Source organism: Strix aluco, chromosome 5 (genome assembly GCF_031877795.1).
Source record: "Strix aluco isolate bStrAlu1 chromosome 5, bStrAlu1.hap1, whole genome shotgun sequence".
Taxonomy (NCBI): Eukaryota; Metazoa; Chordata; class Aves; order Strigiformes; family Strigidae; genus Strix; species Strix aluco.
This window is the reverse complement of record NC_133935.1, coordinates 89,062,462-89,089,209: the sequence shown is the minus strand read 5'-3', so window position 1 is coordinate 89,089,209 and position 26,748 is coordinate 89,062,462. Positions and strand designations below refer to the sequence as shown.

Here is a 26,748-nt window from a genome sequence, read left to right as displayed (position 1 = left end):
CTGGCTGTCAATACTTGTATCGGATTTTTCACCCCTTTTTGGGGAGAATCAAACCACTTATGCACATGCTTTGAGATGCTTTTTGATTACAAGCCGCACATTGTTTTTCCATAGGAACTCGGCCTCTTTCAGATCAGATTAATAGTGCTCAATGAATGAGGCAGCTGTTCCGCTTTTTTTTATCTTCCATATTCACTGTGCAGCCCTGTGCTTCATTACTGTATGCTGTTGAATGCCACACCAAGCATGACATATTTTAAAGTCCCTTTGTAGCTTTTTTTGTGTCTGTTTTTCTAACACAAACGTTTAAGCACTCTATCAGCATCCAGATGGTAGGATCTGTAGAAGAGTGGACTGAGCTTCTCAGCATAAACCACTGCATTTTATCCAGTGTCCCGCTGAGTAGGCTGGGGTTAGGCGCAGCGCAGCACCTGGCCGGCACAGCGTCCCAGTACGGAGCTGGTGCAGCCCAGGCGCCCGCCTGCGTGTCCGCAGCAGCGTGTCGGTTTGCCCCTTTCACGGAGGGAGGTGAGGAGCAGAGAGGTGGTGGCCGATGTCTGCACACCTCGTTAGCGTGGGTCACATTTCTCAGCACAGCGCTGCTGTTTAGGCTGCAGTTTAACAGTTAATGCCAGGCCCGTTGGCCAGGGTTGTTGGTTCACCCCTGCAGCCTGCGTGGGCAGCAGGGCAGAGCTCGGCCCCACTCCCCGTGGCCATCCCTGCTTTGCCTGAGTTGTTGGAGCCTGTGGGATGCGGCGGACAAGGGGATGCAGCACGGGGTGCTCGGAGGAGCCCCGGTGAGGGCCAGACCCAGTTGCAAGATGCAAAGCTCTGATGTGGTGCTCAGGCCCGCGGTGACTGGCTTTCTGCTGGCTCCGGCACTGGCTGTTGCCTGTGGACCACCAGAGAGTGGCTCAAACTCTGGGCCACGTGCCGACAGCCAGTACTGGCACAGCTCACCAGGCTTGCCGGGCACACGGTGCCCCAAGAATCCCTTGGCTAAGCGTGTGAAACTAGTTCAGAGACTAACCCAACTTCTAGCCATAAATCAGTGCAAGCGTTTCCTTCATTTCAGCCAGTTCAGCTCAGAGGTGAGCGGATCCAGAGGTGAGGAGCCAGGTGGAGGCTGAGAAAGCTGCAAAGAACTTGCTTTCCTCTTCCGCTCCAGACATTAAAGGCAATTTCAAAGAGGGTGAGACCCACCAGCACTGAGATCTTGATGCCTGTGAAGAAAGAGTTAATTTAAGTAACTATTGATAAAAGTCCCTTTTTACATCTGTTGCTTGTAGGTGCAAGAGGTATTCTGGTTGCTTACACATTTCCTATGAATCCAGCACAGGTAGTTTAGAATAGCTGTATTTAATTTGTTTGTACTGAGAAATATTTTAACGTGCTAAATGAACATATTTTAACGCCAATTTTTATGTCAGTCCACTTTGACTTAAGTCACAAGTCAAAAACTACTCATCCTCTATTAAATAAGAAATCCGCTACTCATCTTTTCTAAAATATTTGGGTAAAATTAAAAAATTGACTTTATATTTTTCATTATAATTGCTTAAATAGATGCATACAGTTACAGTGTATCTACTTAGGAAAAAGCACTTTTGGTTGTAAAGTCTCTATTAAATTGCAAATTAATCTAATATAATGGTTATGAATTGATCCGACTCAGCCTTTCTTTAGGAAGATAGCTAAGGACTACCAGTGCAAAACAACATCAGACTCGATTATTTATACCCAGATTTTCTGCCAGCTGATTTATCATGGTTAAAATTTGTGATCACTTTGACTTAAATCAATCCACTTTGCTTTATTATGTGCGTGGAGGGAGGCTTTTGCCTGAAGCGGGCAGGTCACTGCATTGGGTCTGTGGCAGTGGTTGATTATTTTGGGGAAGTTTAGATGCCAAGTGTCGTGCAACATCCTTTGGGACATTGTGGGTAAATTATTTAATGAGTTGTTTTGAATAAATGCAATTTGTTTGCATAAAACTCTTCAAACTTGATTTAAAGAAAGCCACGTAAATATGCCTGTGTGCGGGAGCGCAGCGGATTCAGCTTATCAACGGGGCAAGGCAGTCAGCTCAGGTTGGCTGCGTCTTGTCCCCAGCAGCGGGTGGCTGTTGGCGTTCGGTGGGGGCTGGCTGGGCTGTGTCCCTGGAGCGAGAACGCCTGGGCTGGGGGTGCAGCTGCCCGTGCCCAAACCTTCTCTGGTTTAGGGGCTGAAAAACGTCTGAAGAGTGGGGTCTGTCTAGTCCTGGGGCAGTCAGGAGCTGAGGACCCTTCCTCGAGGCATCTGAGACAGCTCGAGAGGAGCCTGCGGGTCCTGGGGACCGGCTCCCCAGCCCCGTCCCTGCCGCACTGCGGGCACTGCTCTGAGCCTGTCTTTCCTTTGGACACAGCGGGACGGTCCCCAGCACTGCTGTCACCAGGGTGTTGGGCTGATGCACGGACAGTCCCGCTGCGAGGCTGCGGGTGCGGTGGGGCGCAGGGCTGGCAGGAGGGGGTGCGGTGGGCGGCTGGAGCGCCTGTAGCTGCACCGCAGGTCATCGCACACCCTGTTTGTCGCGTTTTGCTGGGAGCGGGTGCAGGAGCAGGGGTGAAATGCTTTCCTGGAGCTGAGTGTTCATGTCTTGTTTCTGTTCTCAGTGATGCTGTTCAGCCTCGCAGGGAGCTTGTCTGTAAAGCGGGTCAGTAGCAGTTCCCTCACCCCGAGGTTTAGGATGTGCCCTTCCTGTGCCGGGGCAGGAGCCGGAAGCAGCGCTGAGCACCAGCAGTGCAGGAGCGGAGGCGAAGAGTCGCGGTTCCTCCTTGGAGGCTCAGAGACAGTGATGGTAGAGGTTTTAGGTGACGGGGAGAGAAATGAGAAGCAAGAGGCTTCACCCATGATGACCACACAGCTGAGCTAGAATTTTTCTCATTAACATGGGTTGTGCTTTTGCCTCCCTGTCAAGTGCATTTAACATGTAAATGGGACCTGCATTTCATTCTTGCCTCCAGCAAGCCTTCACTCCAGGGCCTCCAACATCCTTGGATAATTTGCTGATGCTTCTGTCCATCCCTGTCTGAGGGCACAGCTTTGTCACAGGGCGTGCTGGACACAGCCTGCACAATGGACCTCGGGTCCCTGCAGGAGTTTCCTCCTGCAGCATTTCTGTGTCCTGTGCTCTGCAATATTTGTTTTGTGCTTTTGGCTTTGTGAGTTGTAGGACACAGGGTTGTTTCTGCGGCTTCTTTCCAGGCAGCCTGGCGCATGAGCTGTGAAGACCTGCTCTCCTCGAGCCCGTCTGGAGGAAGGGAGGATGCCTGCCGGGTGGCACGAGGGGCTGGGTGGGTGTCAGCAAGGGGCTCTGCCTGGGCTTGAGCTGTGCCCTGAGTGCAGACTGGCTGCTCTGACCAGAGTGGAAATTTTCCTTGCTGTTGCTTTTTCTGCTTAAAAAGAGAAAACCTCTTTCCTTGCGAAGTCTCTGCCGTCAGTCTCTCCGTCAGTCACTGCTTTGCTGGCTCCCCGTCCCAGGAGCCGTCTCTCCGAGCAGAAGGTGGTGGAGGCAGGAGGTGCCACCACAGCCCCGTGGTGTGGACCTGCCACGAGGGAGGTGACGGTGCTGGTGGTGGAGGAAGCAGCAGACCGGGCGGCTCTGGGGCACAGGGTGTATGTAGCCGCTGGTGAAATGGATGGTGGAAAACTTAAGAGCGAGCAAGGCATGAAGGATATAGCGGATGCATTTTCCTTGGGCTAAATTGTCAAAACAGGCATTTTTCTCATCTTTTTGAGCTCTGTCCCCTAAGCAGTTGCAGACCTGTAGATGCCAGAGCTCGAAGGTTCAACCGTCGATCTGCTCCGGGAGCTGAAGGTTTGTTGTGGCTGACACAGACAGTGCAGGGTGGATTTCACAGATCCTGGAGGGAAAGTGCTTGCACAACGTCTGCACCGTGAGCATGAGGTCCTGCTCGTGTGTGCCATGAGGAGCTCAGGAGCAGGCACAAGCCTGTGCTATGTACTTAATTTTTTTTCGGAAAGAAGACATGAGGGCAGCCCTCCCTCTCTTTCGTTGCCTGTGCTTAGAGGGCAAAGTGAACATAATTGAGCCATAATTCACAGTTACTGGAAAGAAAGCATGGGCCACAGTATGAGAAGCAGTATTGGAGCTTTATATTACAGCTATCTCCAGGGGAGATTATTTTTATTAAAATCTGGGTTGGTGGAAAATTCTGAGATTAGCTTCATTTTTAATGTATGGTTCTCTGTGGATCAGCCCCAAAAGAAGCTTCCTGCTGTCTCCAGCTGCCGAGCTGCTGGCGTTCCTGTGCCCAGCAGCACTGTGACACGACACCCGATGTGCTGAAGATGCCCAGATCATCTGAAGTTATTTATCAGCATTTCCAAAAAAAGGTGGATATGAAATCTTAGGTGAAAAAACCCACATAAATTATAGGAAATTTACAGTAAAAATGAACAGTGCTGCAGACCCACTTCTTCACAAAACCTCCGCCAACTCTATTTGCATGCAAGGGAAACGTGCGATGGCAGATCTGGAAGTGTGAGCAGAGGAAGGAGCATCCCTGCCTGTGGGGATTTGTCATGACGCCGTGGGGCTGGGAGGAAAGTGCCCCATTGCAAGGAGCGCAGGGGCCCCTCGCTGGCAGCACCCTGCGTCCATGGGACGGGCCGGCGGGCAGCCCCCCACCCGCCGGCATCCCCCTCCTTCCCGCGGCCACCCCGCCAGCGGCCCAGGGGCTGAGCCCTGCCTGGGCCTCCGAGCCCAGCGTCTGCGCTGCCGGGGGCTGCGTGTGCTCGTCCCGTTCCACACCGCGGTCTACGAGGGGCTCTTTTCGTGCAGCTGGTGTGGGCTGAGGCCGGAGCATTCCGCTCCCTGACAGCAGTGGGTTTTGGGAGAGCGTCCCCTGCCAGCGCTGGGGCAGGGGGAGGTCAGTGCCTGCTGCGCCCCGTGCTGTGGAAATAACAGCTGGGACAGATACAGCCTGGGAGGGCCGGTGTCGGTGTGCTGTCGGGTGGTGGGCGTCTGCCCCGGGGCACCCAGGGTCCTGCCGCGGGCTGCCAGCGGGTAGCTGGGCACGGCCTCCGCCCCTGCGAGCAGCGCTCGGCGCACGCTGATGGTGAAAGCTGCCGACTGCCCTCGCTCCTCTCTGGCCAGGGCGGACACCTGCACCCTGTCAGGGTGCCTCTCTGTCCTTGGAGCCTGTGTGGTGGCTTTCTGGGGCCTCTCGGGAGGAACCAGCGCTTGTCCCCGTACTGCGGAGCCCTGTGAGGTGCCACCACCCACCGGCGCCCGGGGACACGGTGCTCCTGGTCACACACTGGGGCCAGGGCTGCGGCTCCGGTTCGGCCCCCGCTGTGCGCCGCTGAGTGCCCACGTGGTGCCTGCAGGGACCTCAGGAGCGTCCCTGAATTTTTAAATTACGTCTGAAAAATTTCCTGACGCGCTTTCACACTTAGGACTTTTCTCTGCTAATGGCTTGGCGGTGGCCGTTGGTGACTGGATCTGATCTGCTAATGGACCACTTCTGGGTTTCTCTGAGTGTATGGCTGGAGCGATGGGGGCTCTGGGGTTCGTTGCTGTTGGACCAGCTCCCTGATCCCACTTGTCATCTGCAATGCCGCGCTTGTGGGAGGGAGAGGGGGGATCGCTTCACTTGCGCCGGGTTCAGCTCGCCCCGCGGCACAGCCTCAGCTCCCTCTGTGCTGTTCATCCCCTCCCTCGGTAAGTTAATTGAATTGTAATAATATATTTACAAGGTAACCTTTCATAAAGTACACGCTGTTAGAGTTCATTGTTCCCACGTTTCACAGAGACTCAGTGTAATACATTAGAGCGTGCTGTTCGTTTTCAGACTACAGTTTTATCAAGCATGGGTGAGGTGACTCATGATGTTTCTCCCTGGGTTTTGGGGGAAGGCTGGGACCTGTGCGTGCAGAGAGGGGCTGTCCGTGGGCTTGGTCCGAATTCACCACCCTGCCGCGCTATTCAGCACACACCTCTGGCTTTAAATTGTTTTTTTGCTGTCCCCAGCATTTCTCAGCCTGCGGTTAGAGTTTGTGAATCATATACCTCAAAAATGGATATCTGCACAAGTGCTGAAGAAACATAATTGAAACGATTTCTTTCTTAGTGTCATGCAGGGACCAAACACCGTACAAGAAGTTAACAGAAAAAGGCTTTAAGAGGGAGGAATTGGAGTGTGTGTTGTGTACAGCTCTGGAAGTGAGTTCGCTGTCCAGCACTGCTCTGACGGTCGCTAGCTGTGTCAGGAAGTTTTTTATGCATTTAGTTAGAGAGTATATTTTTAAAAACTTGCAATGTTGTGCATGGATGCGTGGATGGATGGACTGTGCAAGCCAATTGTGTGAAGGTCCTTCTTGCTGTGGTGGGTGAGATTACGTCAAAGGTGAGAGTTTGGCAGTAAGTCGTAAGTAATTGCAGATCTGAAGTTGTTCAAACTTGGACTTGCCAGATATCCCGTAGAAGCTGGTTCTGTGGTGGATTCCCTCCTTTTTCCCATCTCATTATGTCTTATCCCAGATATTTTTATGGCAACATGGGCTTTTTTCTAGAACTTTAGGCCACTTGTCTGCTGTCTGCTTCTTGTCGGAGGCAGGAGAGGGTTGTGGGGCAGTACTGTCCTTCGCTGGACATACTGATAGAGCTGGCAGAAGCGGACAGAGCTCTCCCAGCCTGAGGAATGAGTGGCAGCAAGCCCTGGGGGGGATGTCTGTCCTCACCTTGGCCTATGGCACCTGACGGATGTGGCAAGAGCTGCGAGGGAGTCGTCAGTGTGAAAATCCAGTTTGTTTGTTCGTTATCGTGCGGTGCAGCCGCGTGTCAGGACGGTGCCTCTGCACACCCCAGGCAGGCTGGACGCCTGTTCCTCGGTGGCCCTAGGTCTCCCATGACGTCTTCTGTGCCCCCAAGGCCATGGGCCAGCTTGGGCAATCTCTGTACCTTGATGGCAAGCGTTCCCCAATTCCTGGGCTCCTAAACTTGCAGGGGCCTCAGAGGATTTATTCTCGGCATGGTTTATGGGGCATCACCACTCGTGAAAGAATAGCGTGGTTCTGGTTCACCCAAATCCACTTTACATGGTAGGCAAGCTCAGAATGAAAATATGAGCTTTATGCTGGGAAAAGAAAATGTTAAATCCCAGATTACAAAGTCAGCAGTGCAGTTACAAAAGAGGTAACAGAGCAGAGTTTTAGAATATATCTTGCATTTAATTTTTTCTTTCTTTCAGCTATGAGAAACTGAGTTTTCAGCCTGGCAGTATTTTGCATCCCAGTTACTCATTTAGAGTGCTTTCTCATGCAGAAATCTTCATCTCCAATTTATACTTCTTATTTCCAAATTAACTTATGTATACAAAATCTCAAAACTTTTCCTACCACCTTCCCCTCATTCCCTGCCAGTGATGGGACCTCTTGGTACTATGACCATGCATTTAGCTTTCTTTGATGAGAAGCCCAGCAGAGCGTATAAGCATGTTTGAGAAAAAGCATCTCTGATAGCAGAGATTCTCCTGCTTCGTCTCCAGCCTGCTCATTTCTTCTTTCAAAAAGTCAATAGAATTAGATCCATAAATTTACATTTTGCAAACTACTTACTGAAAAGTTTTTGGCACCATTTTCAGTTTGGCTTTTGGTTTACTAGCTGTTTATGAGGATTTGGTATCACATGATGTGCCACGCTGTTGGTCGCAGGGACAGCGTGCAGCACCGGCTTTGCCTCAGAGCAGTGTTCCTTCCTCAGCCGTTCACAAACTGAGATGTCATCTTCCCTTTCCCTGGGTTTGGTCAATTGATCGCCTGTGGGATGAGGGCAGAGGCCTTCAGTGACCCTGTGACAGGGGCTGGAATGGGAGGTGGGGCTGGCTGGGGGGCTGCTAAGGCTGTGCTGGCTTGGCCCCGGGGGAGGGAGGTAGCCCACCTGTGCGGGCCACGCTGCCTGCACCTGGGGCAGCAGTTGGGGAGTCCTGCCAGCGGGGAGAACGGACGGGTCACCGCAGCCCTCGGGAACCGCGATGCCTGCGTGCGGGTGCGTGCTGTGGGCTCACGTTGGCACTTGGCAAAGGGTCAAACAAGATCTGAGATTTCGCACGGCTTCGGGATGGAGGCTGTGTACCCCGGGTGTAAGCGGCCTCATGTGGGCTGCTGCGGCGCTGGGTGACCCCGGGGGCTCCTCTGGCGTGCAGGCAGAGCGAACGGCTGCTCCAGTCATCAGTGAAATATGGGACGAAGAACGCGCGCTTGCTGTTCGTAATTGAGTCCAAGGGACCTTAATAATTTTTCCTGTAGCTTTGCAGCAACCTTAATTGGTCATGCTGGCTTATGGATTCTTAATTGTCAGAGATACTGTTATGTATTTATGGCAATACCCAGGTTCTCATTTGTGATTGCAGTGTCAGTATGCTTCGTGTTTCATGAACACATACAAAGACAAATTTTCCAGTCTGCAAATGTTCTTATTTCTATTTCTGTTTTCCTGCTCAAAGTTACTTTTCAGTATAAGCTTTTTTCCAGTTAATATGTTGCATAAAAAAGGGTGTGCAGGAGCGTTGTCTTAGTTTTACTAATAACCATAAATTATTTGTCTTTGTAACTGTACAACACTGTAGTGATCTATCAAAGTAATTGTTGTGTTTTAATATTTGGTTTACTAACCTTTTCTTCTGTTGGTGATTTCAGATTAATAAGTATAAACTGTTTTCTGAATTCCTTTCATTCTTTTTGGTACTTTTCTGATACTGAAGAGTCCTAACATTAATGCGTCATCTTAAATGCACGTACTTGAGTCGTTCTGTGGTGTAATGTCTTTGCAATGTAGCTCCAAATTCAAGAACCAAATCAATTAAAAGATCCAGTAAGCATTTTCCCAGCCTATCTTGTCACATCGATACTTACTCTTCATCCCAAATATCCCAGGGAAGCAGGTTATTTGCTTCTGGGGGAGATGACAGCGTGGCTTACTGTCCCTGGCTGTTGGGAAGATGTATTTTCAGATGCTGCCTTTTTCTCATCGGCTTCTCTCTCTCTGTATGAGGCTTTAGCGCAGTGCCAGTCGCTGTGCTGTTAGTAAGGGAATGTGGATAGCAGCATCTCAGTCGGGGACTGGCTGGGGAGCAGCTCTGGGATCGGGGCGCTCGGGTTCCAGCACAGCACGCTGTGCAGAAATGAACTTCACTCACGTGGGAATGCGTTAAGTATCACAGAGCTCGGTTTGGATCTCCTTCCAGCTTGCGTCCTTCCCTGGGATGACCTGGAAAAGCCTCTCGGCCCCGTTACCGCAGCGGCTGGTGCTGTGGGCACTGAGCGGCTGTTGCCGGTGGGTGGGCTCTGCTGGCCCACTGCCCATCCCCAGTGGCTCCAGCTGCCCAGGGCGGCCCGGGGGCAGAGGTTGGGCAACTGGTGGCTGTCCTGGGACTCCTGCAGAGAGCAGCTCACGGCAGGGCCGACTCGCAGCTCTCCGGGGAGGGCTGGCTGCCTCTGCTCCTGCCGCTGCTGCAGAAGCGAGCTGCCGCGGTCCTCCACTATTTCCTCTGGGCACTCGCAGTGTTCCCCTGCGAGAGCTGTTTCTCTTCTTGTGCGTGCGAATGAGGGATGCCGGGCTGGGCTTGTTTAGAAAAACCAGCAAAGCGGCAGGAACTGGGAGCTGAGGAGCAAAAGGGCTCCCTGCTGCCTTCCCACGCCTTGGACTGCCTTGGCATCCAGAGCATCCTGCAGGGCCCACTGGAGCAGCCCTGCCTGCGCGCCTCCGCACGGAGCAGGGAAGCAGCATGGAGCAGGGTCGCCCATCCTGAGCTGTCAGGGGTGGATCCCAGTCTTGGGGCCACTTGTTCCCGTTAGCACAGCGGTGCTTCCTGACCCTATCGGGCTGCATCTGTAGAGCTGTTCCTCTCTCTTCTGCGCTCTGGGTGCCTCACGCCTCCTTGGCAGAGCAGGAGGTGTGCCCTGTGCCCCTGCCCTTGGGAACACCCCTCGCTGTGGCGGTGCTGGGCAGGACGTTGCAGGTTACGGTAGGTCACTGCTGGGGGGTTTCCCCGCGGAGCTGGGCCGTCCCGCCGGGCAGTGTGAAGCACACGGAGGGTTGCGGAGCTGCTCCCCACAGACCCTTTGCAGTACGGTGGTCACAGACTGCTGGGACCCTCAGGGCAGGGTCTGTGTGTTGACTTGTACCAGCAGCCAGTGTCGTGCTGGTGGAGGGGATGGAGCAGCAGTGTCCTTTCTCGTCTCCCAGGGGATCATGAATCTGGTGCTGTGACGGTGCTTTACCTCAAGCCTTTTGCCATGGGGTCAGCCTTGCCCAGCCCTGCTCTGGCTGCTTGCTCTTGCTGGGTTTTTCTCTGAGAGCACTGCGGGTGTTTGCCAGCGACTAAAGCTAAATGGTGTTTCTTCCTGCTGCTAGTGCTTGTTTATCAAGGCACAGATTAATTTAGGGACTGGTGCCCCAAATGAGGCTGAACTGGAGCTGGATTGGGGTCATTTCTCTTCCCTTTTCTGTGCTCTGACAGAGTGCATTTTTCCACAGCATTTCTTTTTCTTCACCCCCCCCCCCGCTCCCCCTTATTGCTGGTAATTATATTTCTAATTTGCTGTCTCATGTGTAGGTCATTATCAGGCATTGCAACTTGCATAGTTTCTCTCCTCCACCAAGTATGTGTGTGTGGGAAGTTTTACAAAACAGAATTAGTTTTTGCTGAGACTCATCTTATTGTCTAGAAACATGTTGCATTTTGTGATATAACTCGCGATGTGTATACTTGGTGGTATAACATCCTGATTATTTAGGATGCAAACTTTATTAGTGTCATCTTATTTCCTTTTAATACCTTCACTGTTTGATTGGCCACAGATGCCATCCAACCTCAATTCTTCCATTCAGGTCTTTGACATTATTTATTGTTGCTAATATACATTTCTTCAGCCCTCAGCTGGTATGGTGGTGGCATATCCATGACAATTTTGATTAATTAAAATCATGCAGACCAAATGGCACGAAGCAATATTAAACAATGCCTCTAAAACATGGCATCTAGTCCATTCCCATGGTCCAGTAATTTTACAGTTCTCAATGGAAAGAAAACTTCTGGCAGTCTGTTGGAAGTCATGCTTTTCCTGATGATGCTGTTTTTAATAAAACAGTCCCATAACTGCTTTTGGCTTATAGTTCAGTTTCACTGTAGACCACTGTTTTTCTGAATGTGTCCTGACATTCACAGGTCACTGGCATCGTTAAAGGCTTGGTTGATTAATTAAACAGCCAGCTAACCTGACAAAATCCTCCTCCCTGCTTTTGATTGGCTCTTTGCTGTTCCTGGTTAATTGATGGAAATTCATATTTTTTTTTTATACCCACTGTTTTACAAAATTGACCTCTGTAACGAGCTGTCAGAGCGGAGGAAGCCTCGAGCAGTGACCGGGGGAAGGCAGCAAGTGCTGGAGGCAGAACGTGCCGGGCAGCAGCACGTGCTCGGGACGGGCCTGGGAGAGATGACTTGTAGCTCCCCAAAACAAGGACCGAGAAAAACAGCCTGAGAAATCTAAAAGTCACTTGTCTCCCTCGTTTGAGTGGGACGTGACAGGGCCGTGTGCAGTGGAGGGTGCTGGGAGGAGGGGGCGGGTGCACGCTCGGGGATGGTGCGGGCGGGAGCACCCCGGGGGAGCAGTGGTAGTCCACCTGCGAAATGGGAGTTGTTAGAGCAGCAGTGCCTGCGCAAAGGCACTTTCATTCTCTCCCCTTTGTAGTGTTTTAGCATGAATTTTCCATGTAATGAGGTGGTGTAGTTGCTGCAGGGAGAGCAGAGTCAAGGTTGTGCCACAGCTTGTCCCGAGCAATGTCGAGGTGAGTGTGGCGGCTCCGGAGGCCGCGCCGGTAGCGCTCGGTGGGGGTTGATGGCTCTGATGGCTCCACCGGCAGCGTGTGGCGGCTGGAGGTTGTGCTGGTAGCTCTTGGTGGCTCTGGAGGTTGTGCTGGTAGCTCTTGGCGGCTCTGGATGCTCGATGGGGTCTCCATCGCAGTCAGAGGCTGAGGCCTCTCAAGCGAGGCACAGACGATAAGCTGAGTGGTAGCAGCTTAGATCACCTCCGTTTGGAGAGCACACATACCTCTGCTACCACCTCATTCCGTAGGATTGTCAGCAAATTGTTATCTTTTGGGCTAGCTCACCTGCTGGTCCCGCTAAGTATTTTGAGCAAAATACTTGTATATGAGCTGGAATTAAGGCATGTGCTTCAGGATGGACTTGTCATTGTAAATTATGGATGTTTGTAGCAATGTAAAATGATTTGTGAAATGTTTTATTTAGAGTCACAGAATGGTTTGGGTTGGAAAGAACCTTTAAAGATCATCTAGTCCAAGCCCCCTGCAATAAGCGGGGACATCTTCGCCTAGATCAGGTTGCTCAAAGCCCTGTCCAACCTGGCCTTGAATTTGATAACAAAAAACCTTAGAAATTAAGTAAAGCATACTTCTAGTATTTTCTTTCACTGTATTTGTTAATGTTCATATGTCTTCTGTTGAAATCCTCCCTTTCCTTCTTAGTGATGTTGATGAAGGCTCTGCACCTCCTCTTTAGAGTTGCAACCGTGTTCATTTAATTGATATTCTTGTTTTAGCTTGCATTAGACCAAAGTGAATGTATAAATAAGATTTTTCATGGTTAGTGACCATTTTTTTCATGTGGAGAAGCCTTTCTTAGCACCAAGAAGCTGTAATTTTTATATGGTTGTTACACCATTTTTAGTCCACTATGTTTCCCCAGATTCTTACTGCACGGACACGCTCAATTCTTGTCTTTTTCTTCACTGGGTTGGTTTAGAGTTTTTCCTACTTTTTGTGCCGTTGCAACCAAAGTAATCGCATTCTGCCTCAGGGTCTTTGTTTTCTGTAGGAAGCATGATATGAATTTCCGTATAGACCCAAAGGAATCTGCAGTATTTAAATGCAGCAGCCTGCAAACTGCAGTTGCTAATAGGAGAAAAATGCTAATTTTTTAAACTGGGTAAAATATGGAACTAAGGCAGTCAATATCGGCCCTCCTAATACTATTTAACTTACTATTAATTTTAGTTTATTTGTCAACTTGAAATTCCTTTGTACGGCAGAATTTTTATTGAAAATGTGGTAATATTGTAAAGTTGAACCCGGAGGCTGTGGTTGCCTGGGAACAGTCAAGCTTTCGGGTTGCTGTTGGGAGGCTGCCAAGGCTCCACATGTTGGACAAATACTGGCTGAATTGATCATCAGGGGAGTGGTTAATAAATTTATCAACATTGTCATTATTTTTCTGTAATTAAAAGCCACTGAGTAGAGGAGCATGCCTCTTCCAGCATCTCCTGTGGCTCTGCTGCCAGTGTGCTGAGCTGCTGGGACGCTCCTTTGCCGGGGCGGGGAGGCGCTGGGCTGGCAAACCCCCCGCTCGGCCAGCGGGGTTGTGCAACAGCACCAGGACCCCCAGCCATGGCAGCCCCTTATCTGAGGCCTCAGTGGTGGCGGAGAGCGGGAACGTGCCACGCGCCTCGGCCGCGGGAGTGTGGTCCCTTCCCGGGGCTCGGGGTGGAGCAACGTGAGGAGGCCCTAAGTGAGACGGAGAAACTGAATTAACGGCAAAAAGTGTTGGGGAAGTTTCACAAAAGAATGGATCGGCAGGTGAGTGCTGAAGCAAACTCATTTAAAAAAACAAAACAGTAGGTAATTACTGAAGAAATTTTAAGTATGGAGTGGATGAGTAGGTAGCAATAATGTGCATTTTATTTTCACTCAAAACAGTTATTATATCGGGGAAAAGAGATTAGCAAGAAGGAGCTGTTGAAGCCATCTTTAGCTAAAGCCTCAGTGTCAACGTGGAGAGCTAAAGACCAATGAACTTATGTGTTGTACAGTAGTTACACTGTTACGGGAAAACAGGAAAATTTATCAGTTGGAAAATAATTTCTGGTGAAATTTAACCATTGCATTTTCAGGTCGTCATGTCTTCCTAATCTATTTTAATTCTTTAATAAGAGAGCTGACTGATGGGTTTATCAAAACTTGAGAAGAGCTTGATGGAAACGCTTCTGGAAGGGCTGAAGCGGTTAGGTGTGGAGAGCAGAAGAGCTGCAATGCTCCCAGCACCAGGCACAGGGGTTGACATGGGGAAGCATGAACAAATGATGAATACTTGTCTTCAGGAGCGTTTGTCAGGGTGCTGAGGGGCAGGAGAGAAAATACCTTGGGGTTTGTAACTTTGTTCAGAGTATTAATGATTTGGAGAGGAACACAGCCAGCAGGCAGGTGTGAGTGCGGGGACACCGGGTCGGACGGCGGGGGCCCGGCCAGGTCCTGTGGGCAGCGACAGGCAGAGCTCCTGGAGGGGTAAGGACAAACCCTGGAGGGGTGAGGCAAGGGACATGCACATGGTGACGCCTCTCTGGGGAACCCTCCCCAGAGGCCGTGGGGTCTCTGCCCTCGACGTCGCTCAGCACCCGCCTGGCCGCAGTCCTGAGCAGCTGCCCACCCTGAGCCAGCCTGGCTTGCCGAGGACCCTTCCCCTGGCGTGACCCGAGACTTGCTGGTGTGGAGCTCCACAGTGAACACGTGCCCGGTCATAAGGAAATACCAATTCTTTGTCCTGCTTTGACTCTAGTAGTTTCACTTAATACCCTCCAGAGTTTTGCTTTGAAAGAGACTTTATTGCTGGTGGGTAGGAGTTAGTCTAATTTAACAGAAACGATGCAATTGTAACAAACAAGGTGTAGGTGCAAAATCTTGGAGTCTTAAGTACGAAGAAAAAGGATCCAGCCACAAAGTTAGACTGGTTGTTGAGACCTCGAGGCAGAGGGGGTGTAGGTGAATGTAAGATGGGAGAAACTGTAGCTTTGAAGAAAAGAGGGGTAGTAAACTGTAACCCAAGAGTTATTGCTGCAATTAGAGTCAGATTTGGGTAGGGTGCTCTGGCTGGGTTAAGCTGAATGCCCGACGATGCACACCGTGCTGATTTGTGGGGATGACTATGCAAGTGAAGGTACCTGGGAGACCAATTTGAGTCAATTGCCAGCGCCTGGCGGTGTGCTGTTGAGCAGATCAGCACGAGTGTGTCTAATGAAGATGTCCTATCTGTCACCTTGTCTTGTGGTGTTTGCATCAGTTCCCAAGGAGATAATACCTGTTTATCTTTTCCATGCCACTTCTGGTTTTGTCATATTCCTTCCCAGTCTTCTCTTTCCCAGACTGAAGTCTTGTCTATTTAGTTGAGCCTCACATGGATGCCATGCTAGGCCGTTGATCTTTTCTCCCTTTTCTGCCCCTTTTCCACTTCTGGTACATCCTTTCTGAAAGGGGAGGTGGATCTGCAGGTGGCCTCGAGGACACAGGCGTGCCAGGGGCTCATGCAGCGGCGTGGCGGCACTTTCTGTTCCTTTGGTCCCTAATATTCTGTCGGGCCCCTGCTGAGCGTCGCTGTGGTGGGGCCACAGGACTGCCAGCTGCGGCCAGGCAACAGCCAGCCCAGAGCCCCTTGTCGGTAGCATTTCGCTTGTGTGGGGCTGCTCTGCTGTACTCACTCCCCAGCTGTTTGGCTCGGTCAGGTCCTTCTGCTGGGGTTTGCAGCCGGCTCTCAGTGTTACTGCACCAGGTACCTTAGTCATTGGCTCGCAGTTCATCTCTCCTTCCCAGACCTTTCCAGACCCGTGAGCAGCACAGGCAATGGTACGAATCCTGTGGGGCTCTGCCGTGGAAACTGCCGGGCTGCGCCTGCCTCCCGGCGTGGCACAGCTCTCGATCCAGCCTGTGGGGTGAGACCCCCCCTCCTCCCTGGGCAGTAGAGCTATGGGGCTGCACAAACCTCCCTGTAGCAGCTCGAGCCCAGAGGGGAGGTTCAGGGGGACATAATAACACAAGCGTAAAAACCCCAGTGGATAAGGATCAGTGTTGGTGATGCAAAATAAGGTGCATTAAAGAGAGAAACAGGAACTCCTTTAATGCCTGTGCAGTTGGCTAAATGGAATGCATCAACACCGGAAAGGGACTCGGGGGGTCCTTATGGATCGTAAGGATCATAAAGTTCCGTAAGGACCTAAGCTTACATTAATCCCTGGGTTCTTTCATTAACAACCATCCATAAAGATCTTACGGATCTGTTAGGATATGTTAGAAATTACTGTTTTGCAATATGCTAAGTATAAAAATAGAGAAGCAGGAGTAAATATATTACCTCTGTTGACAATTTTTTCCTGTAACTAAAAGCAGTAGTGGAGTTATGAATAAAGATGTGAGCATAGGTGGTGTAAATAAGAGCACAAAAAAGCCCCCCTGGGCCAAACCAGTGTCTATCTGACTCAGTATCTGTCTCTAGCAGTGGCCAAAGGACGTGCTGGTCAGGGGGTGCCAAAGTCTGGCCACTTTCTGCAGTCCATTCCCCCCATGCCCCTCCCATTTCATCAGCTGCTGGTTTAGGGTTGTTAGAGGCTGCATCTCCATCTTCTAATTTTTTTAATTCACATGTAGAATAAATTAGACCTGGGTCCATCAAAATAAATTATCTTTTAATTAATTCAAATGCAGAGTTTTGCAGGTAGCAAAGGACTAAGCCACCTGATCTAGTGGAAGGTGTCCCTGCCCATGGCAGGGGGGTTGAAACTAGGGTGGTCTTTCAGGTCCTTGCCAACCCAAACCATTCTGTGATTCTATGACTAACGCCAGATGTAGAAAATGGAGCTTTATCCTGGAAAGGATGTGGGCTTTGGCTGTCTGAAGGGAATGGAGCGGTCAAAGTAAACTGAACCCAAACTGCCACATGCTTCAGTGAAAAGCGCTAATGTGATGCCTGGAGATGGAAGCAAGGGGATAGTGAGTTGAGGTGAGGACAGTATTTTATAGCTGTATATGACAGCTGGGAGACAGATGCAGGAATATTGCCTCTGGCTCTGATTCTGCACTTTAAAAAGTGTATTTAAAATTAAAGAGGGTGCTGAAAAGAGCAATAGAAATTATTTGAGATCTGGAGAAAATGCACTACAATTTATGAACATGAGCCTCTTCTGCTCACCCTGAGCAAGACTGAGAGGTGACAGTGTTAAATGGAGGCTACCAGCATAGCAAGAAACGGAGTATTAAAGAGCTATTCAGTATCACAGAGAGAGATATAGCAAGAAATAATGATTATATTGGAAGTTTAGACAAGGGAAATCAAATCAGAACTAAGACATATCTTTTTTCATTGAGGATGACTGTTTGTTTATTAATTTATCCAAGGAGGGAGCATGTTTCCTATCGTGATGTTTTTAGACTCAAGTTGGATGCTTTTCAGGAAACTGTTGGCCAAATTCAAGTCATTTATTTCATTATGGGAGTTACGGGTTGCAACTTACGGGGCAGTGATACATTGCCCAGACGAGATGATCTTACAGGCCCTCTTGGCTCTGAATTTGCTGAATCAGAGGGCATGCTGAGTATGTGCTCCGAAGGCAGCTACAGCGTGCTCTTTTCACTGGGTTCTTCCATTCTCTAGTCAAGCTTGATTTCATTTGCCCCTTTATACTGAGAAGTTTTGTATCTCTTTCGCATGTGTTACCTATCTACCCAACCAGCATGTCTCAGTCTTGATGATGGATGAACAGAAGGTCTTATTCCCTCTGCTCTGGAAGAAGCTTTGCTCTCCATGGCCTTTTTTCAGCCCTAGATAGAGCTAAAGCTTCCCAGGTCCTCATTTTCCAGCTGATCACAAGTTAGGCAGGTGGCCGTGGTTGTGGTGTTGCAGTGAGCCAAGCAGGAAACATTCCCAGGCCTCTGAAGGTAACAGCCGGTGGGGTCAGCCTGATTTACAGGTCCAGCACTTCTGCATTTCGCTCTGTGCTGTCTTTCCTGTACGAAAGGTTCAGCAGTTGGATGAAACCGGCTGGTGATTTTGCACTTCAGCAGCCCTTTGCATGCAGGTGGCTAATAATAAAGCTGTTGTAGCTCTGTGTAAGAGGGAGGTTTTGCCTGAACCAGTCACTTAGTGTTAATCAGGAGTTGAATCTCTTTAAACATTCATTTCAAGCTGTGTTTGTGTCAGAGGCAGCTGCTCCTCTGAAAGCCCTGACTAGTGGGACTGTGGGATGGGGCTGGTTGTCACTGTCAGTGCTACTCAAGAGTTGTAATAAGGGGGCTCTTGGACTCTTATTTTTTAAATAGAAGTAACTGGATGGCTTCATGCCTCTGGCAGTGCATTCTGGGGGTGATACAACAGTCAGCAACATCCTTCCAGACTGGCTCATAAGCAGCAACCGTTTCACTGGAAAACCCATAGAACCAAAATACTTTGTTATCTACAGCACGTAACTCTGCAAGAAGGGCTGGTGCACCAGGCACTTTCCTGTGGGGAGCCGAGAACCTCCCTCCTGCTCTTTATCTTGTTTCCTTTTGGTGGAGGCAGCTTCTCCCAGTGTGGTGTTCAGCACAGTGGATGACAGGGCCAGAGCTTTCCTCAGGAGGTGAGCTAAGCCCAGAAATTCCTGTTGTTTTGCCAGCATACACAACTTGCTCTCTGAGCTGGTCCCACTTTGCCTTTTGCCAGCATCCAGTGCACAGAAAGTTTGTGCTGATTTCTCCTCTCCTCCACTAAAGTGCAGAGTGGTGGTTGCTCTGCCCTTGTCCCTGCAGAGCCCAGCTCCTTCCCTGGACGATGGTCATGAAGGGAAACGAGCTGCAATGGTTCAGCCCACCCCATGGTCCCTGGCCAGGGGCCGTCCGTGCGTGGGGGCTGCTGCTGCCTCCCCAGCCCCTGCCCCAGGAGCTGCTGCTGAGTTTGAGGGGTGGCTGGTGGGAGTGCTCCGGGCGGTTCCCGGGCTGGGAAGGATCTCTTCTCCTGCTGGCGTGCGAATGAGGTCAGGAGGATCCTTCGGGATTTCACATGCTGCAGGGGACCAGTGACGCCTGCCCCAGGTGGCAGGAAGAGCTTGCTGCCAAGACTGCTGCTTAGGGGTAAACCGAGTAATTAGGAAGGAAAAAAATGGAGAAAATCAAACATAATCTTTTAAGGAAAGGTGAAAAAGTTACCTGGGCTTGTTTGTTTTATACATAGCGTCTGTTCCTGTAACTTTGTCCCAGTGCTACAGGGAGCCGCTGCCCGCCCGGGGCGAGTGCCTGGCTGGCTGCTGTGGAGCGCTGCACGCTGCTCGGGGTGCTCTGCTCCAGCTCCCTGTCTTTGTCCTGTGCAGACTGCTCAGTGCCTCTGGTCACCTTTGTCTTCTTTCCCTTTACCTTTTTCCTGTTTCTGTTGTTTCCTGAAAGACAGGGCCACCAAACCTGCACGTGATGCACAAGATCTGGGTGTGCTGCCAATTCAGGAGTGTCATTGCAGCCCCTTCTGCATCACTTCAGCCCAGATCCCAGCACGGGCCCCGCGTGACTCCTCCACCGATGAACTCCCATGGCAGGAAACCTGCCTGGTTGACCTTCACCTTTGTTTACTATCTTCCTGGTTGGGTAGGGATCCAAAAGAGTGCTTTCTTGCCTCTGGCACTGGAGTTTATGTCAGCAAGGGGCCTTGCTGAAACAGTTGGGAAACACATGTGCGTATTGGTGAGCAGGCCAGCCTTGCTCTGGTAGCTGTGGGTTTCCTCCAGGCTCTCCTCGTAGGTGTGAGGCATGACTCCACAGAAAATAAGCAGATTTTCAGCAGTGTAAATGTTTGTTTGAGCTCCTTTGGGTCGCAGAGCACTTCTGGGTATCAGCACCTCCTGCCTGCACTCTGCTCCCGCTCCGGGGGGTTCGCACGGTGCGGGGCAGAGCACAGCCAGTGCCGTGCACGGGCCATCGGCACCGCTTGCAGTTGTGCTCTCAGATCTGCCGTGCTCCTGCATCCAATGGGGCGGCTGTATTCCTCTTCTTTTTTATTTTATTCCTCTTCTCTGAGACCCTTTGTGTTGGCATCTGTTGGACGGTGGCCAGCGAGGAGCCCATAGTGCAGCCGTTCCTCACGGGAGGAGCTCCGGGACTCCTCCTGGGATGACTCTCAAGCCGCGGTTGCTTGCCGGCCTCACCCACTTTCCGTCAGGCTCCCCTCTTCCTCCGCATTTGCTGGTTTTGATGACTTCAATACCATTGTCATTCTGCATGTGGTGTGGCAGGATTGTGCTCTTTTCTGTTCCCATTCAGAGGCAACTCCCATTCTTCTAAAGGAAATCTTTTACTTTTGATAGATTCTCTGCTCTGTTGGTTTGGCTGCTCCATCTTTCTGTAGGGGCCTCTTAGAGGCTGTTTTTTCATTTTTGCCATACATTTGCTCAGAGCTTCTAATGTAATATTATGAAATATACTCCCTGCTGCCTGCAAGCACATTACCTTTTCAGCTGCTTCTTTTTAATTTCCTTTCAACTCTTTCTCATTTGTGTGCTCTTCAATGAAGAATTTTTGGCTTTTTTGCTCTTAAGGGATTGTTGAATGTAAGTTCTTTATTGTCATTATTGCAGGGTGGCTCTTGAATAGATCTTGTCTGTCATCCTGTGCATTGCTGAGGATTGAATCTGAAGCTCTGAGCTCTTTCTTCCTTCGGGAAGGAGTCATCCATGCTGTCTAAAAGTTGAGAAGCTGTACCGTTTTCTTTCAGGAGTTCTTCCTAAGGCTTTGTCTGTTGTGATCAGAGCTTATAATTGTATGGAAGAAATTATCGCTTGTAACTGCACAACAGAGTGAGCAACTTGTGCCGAGAGCTGCTTGCACGCTGCCCTCCCCCGAGTCTGCCCCAGTGGTGGGACCTGCCCCGGCTGCAGGGTGGGGGCTCTGCGGGGCTGTGCTGGCCCCTGGCACACGGACGGGCGCTGAGGGGGCTCCTTCGGCTCCCCGGGGTCCCTCCTGGGTCTTCTGGGGACTGACACCCCGAGCAGCACTGAGCCTCTCGGTTTTGAGGGGGGCAGAGACCTTTCGTTCCCCTGCAGGTTGGGGACTGTGCAAGGCAGTTTGGTTCCTTCTAGAATTAATGTTGACCTGAGTGTCCAGACCTCGGGGTCGGAAGCTGCTCGCACCTGTGTGAGCGACTGTGCTGTCTCCAGGCTGGATCTCCCCGCGCGGCAGTGGCAGGGCCCACGCTGCCAAGCTCGGCCCCTCTTTCTGAGGGGGACAGGCTCAGTGCCCAGCTCGGCATTGGCAGGTCGGGCGGCCCAGCCCTGCGCTGCCCGGTGCAGGTGCGGGAGCTGCGGGGCTGTCCCGGCTGTGCGGGAGGCTGGGGGGAGCCACATGCCCCTCTGTCAGACGGGAAGCGGAGGAGCCCCGGCTGCTGGGGCTCCTGGAGCAAAGCGAGCCCCGTCCCCCCACGCGCAGGGCAGCTTTCTCCTGCCAATCCCCGCAGAGATGTTCCTCACTGCCCTTCAGGCAGGGGCTGTGGGATTAGCTTCGTGCCTTTGGGTGGCTCCCGGAGTGGCTGTGCTGCATCATGGAGCGGAGTAAGCAAGTTTCGTTGCAGGATCTCTGATATGAGAAAGTCATTAATACATGCAGCGGTGTTTGGAGAAACAGAGTCGTAAGAGACATTGAAGTAGCTGGATTGTGCCCACAAAGTGCTGTGCAGCGTTTTGACCTCACAGCTGAAGTGGGCATTTTCTTCCTTCTGATTTCTGATGCGGGTTAACGACAGAAAGAGACACTCTGCGGGGTGTAAGTTGTTTTCTCTCTTAAATATGAAATGTTAATGCTCCCTAGAGTATGTTTCTGCAGTATAAAGTTTGGTATAAAATTCAGTGGATTTTATGCCAGGATCTTCCTTCAGCCAGCACTTGCACTTGTGCACGTGTGCATCTGCCTGTCAGTGCTTTTTTCCCATTAGCTCTATATTTTAATACTGAACAACAGAATTTGACAGTGAGGAAGAGTCCTAGAGGCTAAAGTAGGAAGGTATAGATGACGTTTATTTTTTATTTATAGGTCCCTGAAAGAATGATGCATATTCTGCTTCTCTTTGAGGACTGAAAGAGAACAGAGCTGGTGTTTCTCAAAGGTTTTGAACTCCTGATTTCTCACACCAGCAGCCAGGTGCCTCTTCCTTAGTCCCTGCAGCAGGACAAGCCGTAGCTGATAAGGGTGCTGGCTCGCTAATGCAGTCAGCGATGAAATAGATAACGCTGACCTCTGTTTGCAGGACAAGCACACGCTGCCAAGTGCAAGTTATCCATGCCTGAGAAAAATGAGCTGTAACATCAGCTCGGTGGCTTTGTGCCTCACGCGGTGGCGTTCCCAGTGGCGGTGAGCAGGCGGGCAGGCTGGCTTCTGCCCTGTGCCCTGCCAGGGTCATAGCTTCTCTCTGGGCAAGGCTGTTTAAGTTTTTCAAAACAGTGCATGTTTAATTCACAGGACCAAAAAGATGCTGTTCGGGGGACAAAGGACCAAAACGGGCCCTGGGGTGAAATTTTGAAGTTGTAAGTGGGGCTGAAGGAGTGAGTGAGGACGTGCGGTTGCTTTGGTGCCTGGGGTGAGTGTCCTTCTCCCAGTGCGGTGGTGGCAGGAGCTCTGGCGCTTGTGGGGCCGCCGCAGCCGCTGCACCCACGGCTGAGCATGGGGAGAAGGTGGGGTCGGGTCAGTCCGTCTGGAAATCCAAACCGGTGTCTGTGTTCAGGCCTCAACTCTTCAACACCATCACGGACAAAGCGTGCTCGTGCCGCCGTGTGGATCCATGCTGCACCTGTGCCCTGGACACAGCCCGCACCTCCGGCCTCCCCTGGTACGGGTGATGGCGGGGTCTAGGGGAGTAATGAGGGTGGGCCTCTGTGTGATGAGCGGAGCAGGACTCGGCCTGGGAAAGCAGCAGCTGCTGGGGGAGCCCTGCAGAGGCAGCGAGGGTGGTTGTTCACTTTGTCTTCCAGCACGAAAATCACAGGGCTGACAGGCTGTGCCCTGAAATGAAGCGCTGGAACAGGACTGAATGCTGTGGAAAGTGTGGAGGGGGAGGAGAAACAAACAAGGGGGAAAACAAAGTGATGGGAAGGAGGGAGAGCTGAGGGCCAAAATGCAAAACCAGGGACCTGGGAGGGGAAACGGTGGCTGCTGACCAGGAGAGGCTGTTGCGAGACCGACCTCTCGTGCCGCCAGCGCGGCCTCCTCTCACTTTCCTTCACCTGCAAGAGCCCGCGGCTGCAGCACCGTGGTGGAGGGGATCCGTGCCGGTGCCGTGCACCTGTGCCGGGCTGTGCCACTTGGCGGGCGCTGGCCCAGGTGGGTCCCCACCACTGGCCTGCACTGTCAGCACCGCAGCCCTGGCCCCACAGCCAGCCGGGAGCCACAGCTGTGGGAAATACAGCCTGAAGGTGATGGGCTATAAATATTTGATGTCCTGGGTCCTGAGGAGGGAGGGAAACTGCTTGTGGTACCCGGGAAACCCGCTGCGGTGGCAGGGTGGGATGGGGAAGTGTGACTTTCCCTGCGGGGCGGCAGAGGGCTCGGCTCCCCTCTTCCTGCTGTGGAGACCTCGCCGGATGCCTCCGGCTCCTGGCAGGGCTCAAGTTGCTGCCGTGTGTCCCTCCTTTGTCTCACACCTATGAGATCTGTGGTGGAGAAGTCAGTAGGGTCTTTACACACTATTGGGGATTTTTAATGAAGCTTTGCTATTAAACTGTTATTAGGCCATAAGATATTCTTTGATGCTTCTCATATTTTATAGCATGTTATAACATGCAGTGTTTGAGTCTGCCCTGAACCCCACAAAGTGCATAAGGGGGGACCTGCTAAGTCTCATCCTTCTCTAACTCTTTTTTTTCCCTTTCCCATAATCCACTGACATGGCAAAGATTGTGGCTTTCCCATTTTATCCTTCTCCTTGTTCTTACTGTGGCTGTTCCTGGGTGCAGCTCTGGGGTACAGGGCCTTGGTGACGCTCGGCTCTAACTGCCCTCTGTGTCTCTCCACAGAAGTGTCTACGGCTGAATCCGGACGTTCCCGTGTGGGTTTCCAAGCAGCGCATCCTCTGCATTTTGAACCACAGCCTGAAGGATGTTCTGAACTATGGACTCTTCCAGCCAGCCTTCAACGGCAGGGCTGGGAAGTTTCTGGATGAGGAACGCCTGCTGAGGGAGTACCCCCTGAACCCAGACACTCCCGTCCCATACTTGGAGGTAGCTGTCTTCTTTTTTTTTTCAAAATGTGTGAATATCTATATATATGTATATAGATGGATAGATAGATATGTACATAAGTATGCAGGACTTCTACGATCCCTTCCACTGTAGTCTCTGTAGGCACCACAGATATTAATGTCCCCTGTCCCCCTCCCCTTTTTTTCCCCATTTCCCTTGCAGGAGTGAAAGCATAGAAATTTGTGTGGGTGTATGTTTACTCATGGAGAATTCATTGAGGGAAAGCTGAGGCAAATGCCTCTGAGTTTTAGTTGCTCGTGACTCTGCTCAAGAGCTCCAGAACATCTGTCAGCCCCGTGAAACAACTTCCCTGTTTTCTGACCCTGTTGATCGAAATTTCTTCTTTTCTAGTGGCGCATAACTGTCATGGGAAATGGCAGTAACAGCAGGAAAGCCGGTCTCATACGTACAGGGGGAAAATCATAGGGAGATCTTTGAATATGAGGCTGAAGGACTTGAATTTGATATTTTATTTAATTTACAGTCACTGTAGAGACTAGAACGCAACTGTGTGCTTTGACAGCAAAATGACTGTCCCTGAATGGACCTCATTCATGTGATGAGCACGGAGGATAATCTATACTATCTTCTGCTCCAGAAAATTAACTAGAGCAGAAATTAACTGAATGAACTCTGTATTTACATTCAGTATAGGTTTTTCCTTGGACTGGGATTCAGGTGATCGCATGTAGGTTTTTATTCTAAGGTGACCTGCAGCATTTCCTGGGCTCCGCTGACTGTCACTGGGGACATCCCCACTGGCCGTAACAGGACTCCAGTTACCTGCATGTGGACTTACAAACTTAGGGATCTTCTGCTATATTTTACCCACAAAGTCTGTTTGGAAAGCATTACATGTTCAAGCTGCACGAGCTCTTATAAATGCAAACGTGAATGCTGTTATTATAACTAATCCTGACTAATTTGGAAAGAAAGTGCAGCACAATTTTGTAGCAAACTAACATTTAATGTAGACAAAAACATTTGGAACAACATTAAGAGTGCTTGCAAATAAACCTATGAGGTAGTAAATTTCTTAATGTCAGGCTTTAATGCTTTGTTTTTGTATAATTTAGCATAATGTCCACACTTAATGTCTTATCACGCACATCTAAATGCAAACTTGACATGGATATTTGTTGTGTGTCATTTTGATTCTTCATAACTTGGTAAGAATGGCAGCTGAGCGCTGGAGAATCCTATTGAAAAACCAAAAAATCCAGAATCTATTTACAAGACATAATCCTATGCTGATACCACTGAGGTTTCTTGAACACAAAAGATAAATTAGCCCTCAGGACTGCATATGCAGGTAATCAGATAAATGAGGGCTCTGTGCATATTGTCAGAAAAATTACATTAAAAAGCAGGTATCTGCAGTAGCTCCCTGGAGAGGTGGGATGGTGGCTCTGTTCTGTGCCGGGGAGAGCTGTAGATACTCCAGGCTCCTTTATCGGGATGACCCAGCAGCTGCGGCGTGTGTGCTGGTGGCCAGGCAGCGCCCAGCGGGGTCCACTCGCCCCACGGCTGGGATCCTGCTGCCCCCCCGCGCGTCTGGGGGTACCGCCTGTATCCCCTGTGCTCTTACTGGTGGTTATCTGCTGTCAGAAGCTTATTGTGTCCTTCTTAATGAGGTAGTTGTCTTGTTTGCATGCCAAACAGACCGTTGTGTTCTCACCGTTATTAATCATCTCACATTCAGTTCATGCACTCTGTAGGTCTGGAGATCTGGAAATTCTTGTGCCTCTGTGTCCTCCCCGCGCGAGCCTGTTCCGCGGGTGAGCTCTTGGAGCAAAACCGTGGGGATGTGACTCGCTCAGGGTCAACAGCCCACTTCAGTCACTTCTTCAGAAGTTTGGCTGCTCAGTTCTGAGCAGCTGTCTCGTGTTGTACAGCTCAGCTCTTCTCCGATGAAGTTTTTGCCTCGCACTTGGGTGGCGGTGAGCACCGCTCCTGCATCGCAGCCGGCGGAGCTGGCTTCCCTCTCTCAGACCTGCCCTGCTGATGCTCTGCCCTGGCCCCTGCCCACGCAGTGGGGGGCAGCGCAGCGGGGGGCAGGCGGGAGCCCTGGTGCGACCTTCTCCTGGGCCGGACGCTGGGGCAGCAGCAGTGGGTGAGCCCACCCGGGCCGGCGCAGGGAGCCGAGAGCCCGCGGCTGCAGAGCGGCGCTGCCCCGCTCAGCCCGAGCCCTGCCCAGGGCTGGCACCGGAGGCTGGGGCCAGAGCTCGTTCGCTGTGACTCTCTAACACGGTGCTGGGCCTGGAGAGGAGCTGATGAAGGGTGCGTGCAGGACTGCGTAGGGGTGCGCAGAGACCCCTGGCACTGGCAGCGTCTGCAAAGGACCAATGTCTGTAAATCAGTGGGCAAGACAATTTTTACCTTGGAATGACTAAAAAAAAATCCCAGCTGTGTAAGAAAACATTTGCCCAGTAGTACAAGTTTGTGATAGACTGAAAAGTGCTAATATTTTCCCAGTATTGAAAAGTAAGTGGGATGAGCTTAGTAACTGCAGTCCAAAGATAACCTGGTGTCAGTTCCAGCTGAAATAATGAAATGTTGATGGAGGATTAAGTTCATAGCAATTCAAAATCTCAGAATACAATTCATGCATTGAAAAAAGATCTAGTCAAACAAATCCAATTTCTTTCTTTAAGGACA

The 26,748-nt window shown here is 50.9% G+C and overlaps 1 protein-coding gene across 7 annotated transcripts in view; it reads left to right on the top strand.

Moving 5' to 3' along the window:
- SHANK3 (SH3 and multiple ankyrin repeat domains 3) overlaps positions 1-26,748 on the top strand; it is a 350,787-nt gene that overhangs the window by 17,514 nt on the left and 306,525 nt on the right. For all 7 annotated transcript variants that reach the window (XM_074828192.1, XM_074828195.1, XM_074828198.1 and 4 more), the window contains exon 3: positions 23,866-24,069. In XM_074828192.1, coding sequence (XP_074684293.1) covers positions 23,866-24,069 — 204 coding nt within the window. The remainder of the gene's footprint in view (positions 1-23,865; positions 24,070-26,748) is intronic.